The sequence below is a fragment of the Cariama cristata genome, unplaced genomic scaffold (assembly GCF_000690535.1).
Source record: "Cariama cristata isolate BGI_N322 unplaced genomic scaffold, ASM69053v1 scaffold19777, whole genome shotgun sequence".
Classification (NCBI taxonomy): Eukaryota; Metazoa; Chordata; class Aves; order Cariamiformes; family Cariamidae; genus Cariama; species Cariama cristata.
In genome coordinates, this window is record NW_009626366.1 from 89,092 (window position 1) to 99,294 (window position 10,203).

The 10,203-nt window shown below is 37.5% G+C and overlaps 1 protein-coding gene across 1 annotated transcript in view; it reads right to left on the reverse strand.

Moving 5' to 3' along the window:
• LRRK2 (leucine-rich repeat kinase 2) overlaps positions 1-10,140 on the reverse strand; it is a gene marked incomplete at its 5' end in the record, with an annotated part of 64,481 nt that extends 54,341 nt beyond the window's left edge. The window contains 6 exons of the mRNA XM_009704017.1: positions 1,969-2,103; positions 3,280-3,414; positions 5,298-5,386; positions 6,262-6,368; positions 8,182-8,253; positions 10,064-10,140. Of these exons, the coding sequence (XP_009702319.1) occupies positions 1,969-2,103; positions 3,280-3,414; positions 5,298-5,386; positions 6,262-6,368; positions 8,182-8,253; positions 10,064-10,140 (615 nt within the window). The remainder of the gene's footprint in view (positions 1-1,968; positions 2,104-3,279; positions 3,415-5,297; positions 5,387-6,261; positions 6,369-8,181; positions 8,254-10,063) is intronic.
• Positions 10,141-10,203: the final 63 nt, after the last annotated feature.

Here is a 10,203-nt window from a genome sequence, read left to right on the forward strand (position 1 = left end):
AACATTTATGGATTGGTTCCATTCTCTATCAGGCCACATACCAGAAATCTCCTCACAAACTATTCTTATGTAATTTTTTTCTTAAAGCTGAACAAATTGTTTTATAGAACAAATAACCACCAAAACTTGGTCATCTAGATTCCCACAACAATTGACAAAGAGATCCGAGCACTCCGTATGGTGGTTCATCCCACCTGTAACAGGTATCTCTCATAGGGTTAGGTAAATTTCCTCTTGATGTGCCTGTTTCTCCCCATTAAACAGGGGAGAAGCCTGGGTGGCTGCCTATGACTACCATTTAGACAGCTAACATTCTGTAACCCATCATCCCACTATGGGCTTTGGAGGACAGTCGGCAGCAAAGCATTTCCTCGTTCCATTGAAACTACTGAGATTTAAAAGAGTTCTTGTACCACAATGGAATAAACCCTTACCTTTCAATTTCTCATGACATATGAGCTGGAACAAAGTCTATGTATCTATTAGTGAAAGAAGGCATAGTGAAGTACAAATCCTTGATGTAACTCACTTGGAATAGACACTTGAACTTCCGGGTATGGGGAGACAAACATTTTACTACTAGCTAGGATGTGTAAGTGTAAGCTAGGGTGTGTACTAGGATAAGCTAGAGTGTGTACTTACAGTGACTGATTTTCTCCATGGTAGCCTTTAAAGGAATACATTTTCTTGCAGGTACCGTGGGATGCCACAAACCAAGAGTATGAATGCTGCCAAAAGTAGCCTGGATTTGCACATTTACGCGTAAGCTATCTCTGTTTCTCTATTTTCAATCTTTTGTACTAGAAATGAGAGTGCTAAATACCTACTTTAGAGCAGGTCTTTGTCACGCCCTTCTCTTGTTACAGTTTGTATAAGTATTTACTGTTTTTAAAAGCACTTAAAATCTGGCATCCTCTTCCCTAGAAAACAGCAATAACTTCTGGGCTAGGGTAAGATTATTTCTGGCTCAAGGAATACTTAACTTTTTAAACACAAACTGGAACAGCAAGAAGTTTGAGAAACAGAAACTAAATAGCTTGGAGTCTGATGAAATGTGGGACACTAGTAGACAGTCTAGTTCTTGTTCTGTGGCATACATGGGGCCAGCACAGTTCCTGTAGAGCCAGACATGACATATGAGCAAGGCTTTGTGAGGAATCACGTTTGCAAGAGTACAACATTATATACCTCGTGGAAGACATGGAGAGCAGGACCCTGCTCTATGCTTGCCAAAATTGTGACTACCAGCAGGAAGCTGACAACAGCTGGCTCTGTGTCAACAAGATCAAATTGCTGTCAACAAATTGACACAAATGATCAAGCACATTTCTCAGGATCTGATTTTGCCCACAACAGGGACTGCTGTTATCAGAAGACAAGACATAATGAAGACATTTTCTCCCAGTCTTACTGCACAACACCCGCGGACGCTGTAAGACTCTCACAGTGCTACCAATGCTCCTCATTGCAGCCACCACAGAATGATCAGAGAGGGTGTGTGAGCCCTGATACCTTTTCTCAGCCCCAGACATTGGATTTGAATGGACAATCTTCCCTCTGTGGAACAGCCAACAGTGTTCTTTACCTGTTACCCAAACTCACTGAAGATTTATTTAGTCACTAAATACCTTATTTTTCAAACATTAAAAAGACAGGGCAGGGTCTTGAACTTTGACCTTTACAACCAGGATGAGCATCTTTGTTACCACTTACTCCAAGCAGAAAAAAGTCTCTTTCTGTTCTCTGTGAGAGATTTCAATTTTATCAAAATGTCTGAATATGAAAACTTCCCATGAAAAATTATAAATCAGTATTTCCCAAAGAAAACGGAAAAGTGATTTGTCTCGCAACTCCCAACCAATTCTCACTGATTTTTTACAATCACTGAAAGATTACTGCCAACTGAGGTGGGCTGATGCACGCTATAGGAGATGAGGAATTGAAAATAATTTCCAATAATGCACTTACATGGACCAGCTAAGGAATGTAATGAATAAAGTGCAGGAAGAATCACCTCTTCTTTCTCTGGAAACTCTTTAAATACTTTCAGTATGATCATATGATCTTTGCTTTCAACAAATTCAGTCAGCTGCTCTTCTGGAACTAAATTGAAAAGCAAGAGAGATACAGTATGTTTTGAGGAAATAATTCATATCCTGATACAGCATGAGAAAAGACAACTGTTTTTATCAAGTTTCCTTGTATTTATTTTCTGTGTTTCACAGAAAGTAAGGTACTCTCCATACACATCATCTTCCACAGTTATGGCTCCTTTTACTAAAAACTGAGCTACTTTATAAAGACCTTTTTCTAGCCTACTCTTTATGTAACCGAGTTCTGACTTTCAAATGCTTCCCTGTGAATCAGTATTTTAAAAGAAGTCTTTCAGCCTTTTTCACAGAATGAACCTCAGATTTTCCTCATCAAGACAGTATACAAGTGAAGGAAAGGCTAAGCATACAGTGAAAACAATTTGATGGAATGCCATTTTGCATACTCCGTGATTTTATTTCACTTCTCAACTTTTTTTGATAATGGAGTTCTTTCCACAAAGACTACAGTCATGCTTTAATATCTTACCTTCATTGTAATAATGGCTTAAGGTTTTTCCATCCCTGTCCCCTGTCATTTGTACTGACATAACTGCATGCCCGTGCAATGAACCAGATAAGGGAACTGATCCAGGTTAAGAAAGAAAGACACATTTTAAATTTTGTAAGCAGAATAATTTTCTGAATCTGGTTCAAGTTAAGGCTAGGCAAACACTCACAATAACTGACAAGGTACTCAGAGGCAGGAAAAAATAGCCAGGGGCAGCCTAGGAACTTGTTACATTAGCACTGCTGTCAAGAACAAGGTATGCAGGTCTATACCTGGAACAGTCTGTAGCTCTGTAAAAATCAGGCACTTACAAAAAACATGCACAGAAAATCTAAGAAGCTCAGACCTTTGTGGAGACTGAAGAGAAAATACAGCAGGACAGAAGTATTTAGGGAGAGTGGAATAGGGGAAGGAATGCAGAAGATCATTCCAGGCACACACATGTGGGAGGAAGACTGAGAAAAAGCAATGTAAAACTTCATATTCATTGCTCTAATTCAGAAAATTGGTGATATTGCTTGGAAAACCTGTTTTGTGCTAACTCATTCAAAGAACAGATACAATACACAAAACAGAATTTGGAATGCAAGAATTCATTTACTGTAGTTAAATAAACATCTGCAGTCCTCTCCCGACCTACACATTTTTCTAACTTAATAAACTACAAGATATAAATACCTTTCTCAAAAAGTTTTTGTAATGCTTTACATCCATGTTCCTGGATCTCTTCGTTTTTAGGGAAGGTATGCATGGCATTAAATACCAAGGAAAACACGTCCACCTCTTCCTCCAAGAGCAGGAAAGCAATTACGTCTGAATAGCAGAAGAGATTATATGTTATACTGATTAGTCCTCAACACTTTTATTGAAGCACTGTACTTAACCATTAAAGTCCAAAATCGCTTAATATTGTCCTTAAAATTTACTCTGATGGCTCAAATCCAGGTTTTTGTACAACACATGAAGAAGCTATCTCTTAAGGTAGTATTTTATAATACAACTGAGATATTCTAAAACATTACTGCCAAAAAGACAGTTTCCCCTCTCCACTCTTGCTCCCACCTTGCACTGCTTCGGTAGTTGACTGACCCCTCAAGGAGCCACTTCAACTCAGTAAACTGGTGGAAAATTAACCCATCCAAAAAAACCCTTTTTGCAGTCACAGCTAGCTGAAAGCTTTCACTAAGAAGTAGGGCTGGTGGAAGAAAGAAGGTAGGACTACACTGCCTGAGGAGAACAAGAGGGGATTTGAAATGTACCTGTCAGCTACAGTGAACCACAAAATCAGTCCATCTGTATCATGAAACCCTATTTTCACTCTCACCCATTTGTTCAGTCTGAAAATGAACTGAAAAGCCTATCTCTCTGTTGCTCTTATGAATGACATCAAAAAATTCTGAAAAAAAGTGTTACTCTATACCATGCACAGGCAAAAAGATTAATATTCATTACAATTTTTCAAGCTTACATCAATAACAATAGAATTCATAATGCCCGTTGCAGTGTTTCAGCTGCAGCTGGGTTTTTTGGTGTTGGGTGTTTTTGGGCGGTTTTGTTTGTTTGTTTGTTTTAAAGAGAAGATCTTTCTACATGGCTTTCACATTGGCCTCTCAGCTCCAGTTATAGTGCAATTCAAGTTTACAGACATATTGAAATAAAGAATACTAAAGAGATTTTTCTGACAAGGTAAAATTTCAAATATTTTTCTGAAGTAAGGTAGTTGAAATGAGAGTTCAAGTTTGGTTAATCAACTGCTGAGAAGAAGAGCAGCAGACAGGAATAAACTCTTATGGAACATCCAGTCAACAGTTTAGGACCCTTTACAATACTTCACAATTAAAAGAAAGAAGCTGCTGATTACAGTTACTCACTAATAGCCAGATTTTTCTATTATTATCAATCACACAGTGTAATGCCTTATAACGAGGCCTGTATTACCCAACTTCAGCAGATAAAAAGTTAGGCATCCAGCCTAAGCTAGTCCTCTAGACCTCCCTGTAATCAGAAGGGAGAGGAAAACAGGTTCAAGAGGTACTTGATCTTACAAAATAGACAAATGAATAGCATGAACCATCCTTTGAAATTGCCTGTTTCACTCTACCGCCTACAGCAGAAGCTTGGACAGCTAGAATATCTTTAACTACCTAAAGTCAAATCTAATCCTTAGTCTGTAAATAAGGCTGATTCCAAAGCCTGTTAAAAGTCATTGGAAACACTCCTATTCTAGCAATAATTTGTGCTAATACTGCTAATATTGTATGCTCTCCCTTAGTGTGTCTCTTTAGTTTCAACAGAAGATCAAGAATCTCAGCACCATGAGAAAAGTTCTCAGTACCTGGTAAGATTACTGTTTCAAAAATACTAACCTGTACTAAAGGAAGCAAGTCAGAATGTCATCATATTTATACTTTGGTAAGAAAAAATAAGCTCTTACTTATTTTACTTAACAGCAAGTACTTGTGTCTATGCTAATAATAAGTTGGCAAAATTAATTGGTCATGTTCTTCACAGCCTTGCAATTTGGAGAATCATTTCTACCTGGGTACTCTTATTTTGTATACAAGTACAAATGACAAGTGACTTTACGGAGTAAAACAGAGAGAAAAGTCAGGCCCGACACGTATAGTCACACACTTCATACTACAGTTCTGTGTTTTAAAGGCTTAGATAAAGTAGGAAAGTAAAACACACAATACCTGACATGAGGAGTAGATTTAATGCTTTCAGTCCTATTACTGAGAGATTTATATTTCCTTTGTGGACTGTAAGCATTTTAAGAATCTGCCTAAAAATAAAAAAAAAAAAAGACAAAAAGAGTTATGGCTAAAGAAATATCAACATACATAGAATTTTATCAAACATTTACTTTAAAAACAAAAATAGTTACAGAAATTAGCAGAAGCTTAAAAAGCTCCCAATTCACTTTTTTAAAAACTTCACAGGTAGTTGAGGCAACCAGTTTAAATACTTAATTTTTAGACAATAAGTTCAGGTGTGACAAAACCCTCTCTTCTCAATTTACACTACTATAGCCTTGTGGATATAATTCCTCACATTTGGAAAGAACACACACAACCATCCAGGTAATACTGCATCTGTCTATTAAAACGGAAGACGTTGATAACCACAGAATCCCAGCAACACTGAGATTGGCAGGGACCTCTGGAGGTCTCCTATTTCAACTCCCCTGCTCAAAGCAGAGTCAACTACAGCTGGTTGCTCAGGGCCACATCCAGTCAGGTTCTGAGTATCTCTAAGGCTTGAGACTTCACAACTTCTCTGGACAACTTGTTCCAGTGTTTCATCAACCTCATAACAACAACAACAACAAAGTTTGCTTGGTTTTTTTTTTAATGTTTAAGTGGAATTTCCTATATTTCAATTTGTGCCCATTGCTTCTCATCCTGTCACCGAGTGCCACTGAGAAAACCCTGGCTCAGTCCCCTTTACTTTCTCCACCTGGTATTTATACACACAGATAAGATCCCTGCTTGTGTGAGTCTCCCATTCTGAAGGCTGAAGAAACCCACAAAAATCTTCAATCATTTAGAAGCTGATGTAATAACTTTATATAAATATATTTCATTGCGTATATATGCATATATATGCTGCCATGATCACCAAGCATTCTGAATTACTCTTTGCATACGAAATACTTACTGGTGAACACCCAGTACTTCCCAGTCCTTCCCAACATCCTTAGGAGCTATGTTCTGTAGAGTACTTGGACAAATTTCTATTAATTTACAAAGAAGTGACCAACCCATCTGTAAAACAAAAATGCAGCTATTTTAGAACAGGTATTCTGTTTGGACCTTCCATGTTGTCTTCTAATATTCTTGGCTTTTGCAAGATGGATGTGCTGAAAAGTTATCTAGCTAAATCAATAAGGGAAAATTAATTAACATAAGACAAACGACATAAAAAGTTAAAAGATGGAGCTAGAACAGATATGCTAATGATTCTGAACGCATTGCTCATAGGAACACATCACCTTCAATGTGCTTCAGCACTGCTTGAGGATAAAGGACACACAGTTAAAAGATGCTGACAGAGAGAAAAATATGATGTGATCCATAGTATGTCATTATGGGCCAGGGAAGATGATGGCACTATTACAGGTAGTCTGGCTTTATTGAATAACAGGTGTTTCCATACGAAGTTGCCATTTAATTGCAAATTATAAGGAGAAAGGATAGGTTTTTAAAGGTGTTCAATGTTTTAAATGGGGATGAGATAGCTAACCAATACTATATATTTCACATTCTCTCCATCAATCCTCAATACTGTGCGCCTTCAAAATGTAATGAAGGCAGTGAAAGTTTTCAGATCATAGGGAATGAAAGATGAACTAAACCCAATATATTTGTTCTTAATAACTACCTGCTCTGTCCTATACAAATTCTTTGACTCTCAAACATCTCTAAATAATGCCAAAACTGAAAAACATTCATCTTCTGTCTTCCGTATTGGAGAACTCAGCTCTCTTATGAATGCCTGCACTGATATGATTGAATGTACTTTAGTGAGGATGGAGTAAGCAAAATATGTACAAAGGATTAACTGATGAGCAAGAAAAGCCTGCTGTATTGAAAGAGAAGTGAATTGAGAAATGTCAAAAGTCAAGATGAAGCAGATTTCACAAAGAGGAATTAAAACAAGGCATAAAAGTTTCCTTGGCCCTATAAATAAAAAGAAAAAAAAAAAGTGGAAGTAGGTCTGTGTGCTTTAAGAACAGGGTCAGGACAGAAGATATGGCTCAAAAACTCTATGTGTAATTGGATCAGTTTTTGGCAGAAACAAAGGGGTCAAGACAGGACAGCCAACAACAGGAATGTAAATGGCTATCTCCAAAGAGTTTAACTGCAAAGTTCATGGAAAGTGCGTGATTTTATTTTAAAAGTCCCACTTCATGCCATCATAACTGTTCTTGTAAAATTTAAAACCTGATGAAAATCAGCTTAATGGCCGTAGAAAATTCCTTTTTGTATTAAAACTGTTTCTGATTAAATTTATATTTCCATTAAACATTTTTATTTGGATTGTTGTGACTCCAGCTATTGACAAACATTTATAAGAACTGTGGATCCAGAGAAGACCAATGGAAACATCTGACTTGCTGACATGAGGTCTATTTTACAATACTAAAATCACAACCTGAGATAACAGAGAGCTTATTATCTGTTTAATAATTATGTAAGAAAATAGGGGTATTTTAAATAACAGAAATCCTAAAGGTTACAGGGAAAGAAAAAAAAAACCCACACCAGTAAACAAAGATGTTCTTCTAAACACTTAAATAGGTTCCTATTCACAGAAACAGTTGGTGGCAGCACTGAAACTCTGTTATTTTTAAATCAGACCCTTTTCATTTCTAGCATGCATATCACATTAGGTCACACCTTCTATGTGAGACAATAAAGCTCTGCTGACTGCTCTTCACTCAAGTGTCAACATACTTTGCTCTAGAGTTTCTAAGCTGCTCCAATCATTTCCAGAGTAACTGCAGAAAGAAACTACCACATTTGCTTAAAGACATCTATTTTACTTTAAGGCATTATTGACTTTCCAGCCCAGTACCTTCATACTTCCAAAGAAGCTTGCAGGGTTCATGCCTGTAGTCTGACTTGCACTGGTACTTGCAATATTGATCTATTAAGCAAAATTACCCCGTACAGACCAGTGGAATATTAGCACAACATGATGCTTTGTAACCAGTTAAGGAAGGGAGGGAAAGAAAATCCTCACTTCAGATATGTCTCTTACTGTATTTATTCTCATACATGAGACAATTTTATTACAATGCCAAAAGCAAAAGAGGTTGAGTAATCCATTTATTCAGTGAAAATTCATCAGTACTGTAAAGAGACTGCACTGAAATCAGACTACTTCACAACTGCCATAAAGTGAGAATTGTGTATTCACAAAGACTGTAAACGAATCACAGTGAATGAAGCAAGAAGACAGAGCTCTAATAACATACTGTGGATGTTTGTAAATATCATAACTGAATGTGAAGGAAAAGCTGCCTATGACATTTTATGAGGAACAGGATTTGAGCTTTACATTGGCTATGAATTTCACACTTTAATACAACGTAGTAAAGCAAAGGAGCTCCAAAACTTATAAACTGAAACACTGTATGACTGCAAATGTAGGCAGAGAGAAGATTAAAACTCAGCTCAAAATTCTATATTAAATCAGTGAGGCATTTTAAAATGGTTAAAATGAAAATTAAACAATCACTATCTTCCTTGTGCACTTCTGAGAGTATTGTGCTGTCATTTCAGACCTACGTTCAGTTGGATTTCATGTTTTTTACTTCCTAGTCTAAACTTCTGGGCAGTGTTTTTGTAAATTGATATATACATAATATGCTTTATCCTGACAATAACTGCTCATTCATACTTCTGTATTTCTTAATGACCTGACATTTGAATAGTAAAATAAGTTAAAACTTCACACTCTGCACAAATATTTAGTCTTCAAAGGAAACCCGAGACCACTGTTATTCCAGATTAATCACTACACAAGTACAGTCTCATATTTTGATCTGAATTTTATGCTTTTGACCTCTAGCTAAGGTCTACTAGACAAAATAGATCCCAACCTTAAAACATACTATTATTTAAGAGACATTTGTAATATAATTTATGTTTTGCCTTCTAGATGAATTGAAAAAAGTGAAAGATGCCAAAAATAATATAACCATACAAATGGGCTTAATAAAAAAAAAAATCAAGTGAATTGCACAGAAATATGGAGCTTATAAACATCTTTTAAGCATAACATAGTCAGACATTTAATATACGGCTGCCAGGAAGGAGCGGTTTCATATGGCAAGTCTGGCAGCTGTACCGTAAGTACAACATCAAATTGTGCAAGTGCCCCACCTAATCTAAATGGGCCAACGTTAAGTTACAGGAGCAGCCAAGCAGAACCTGAAATTGCAGAACCTACTCTTAGCTAAAAGACTGTTTTTTCCCCCTTAAAAAACTGGGCTAGCACAACTCTTTTTCTAGGACAGGGCTACATATGTATGAATTCGTATTCTAAAGTTCTGCTTTTTAGAAGTTTGTGTAACCATGGCTAAATTCCATATTGACATGCCATTAGATAACATTATTGGTAATTTAGAAGCCTATGTCATACTGTATTCACATTGTTTAATCTTTATTTTTTACTACGCCTTCTTGTGCCGTTTAAATAAAGATGCAACGAGTGGTATCTGCAAAAAACTGGAACGCTTGTCCCTTTAAATGCAAACGGCTACAGCGCCCTTTCACAGATCAACAGTGCTTCATAAAGTGGCCCAGAAGAGAGCAAGTTAAAAAGAAACAAACAAGCCGAGCGGTAACTTTTATTCCGGGAAAGGACCGCGGTGCTCGGCTCATCCCAAGGAGTAAAAGCCGGAGCGGCGGGAAGGCGGCCCCGGCCCCTCAGCGCCCTGCCGAAAAAAAACCCCCGCCGCTCCCGGGTACAGGTCCACCACCAGCAGCAAGGGCACATGGACGTTTTTGCCGCTGAAGAGCCGGGGAGCTGTGAGGGAACAGAGACAGGCCGCGTTAGCGACCGGCGGCGGGCGGGGCAGGGCATGGCAGG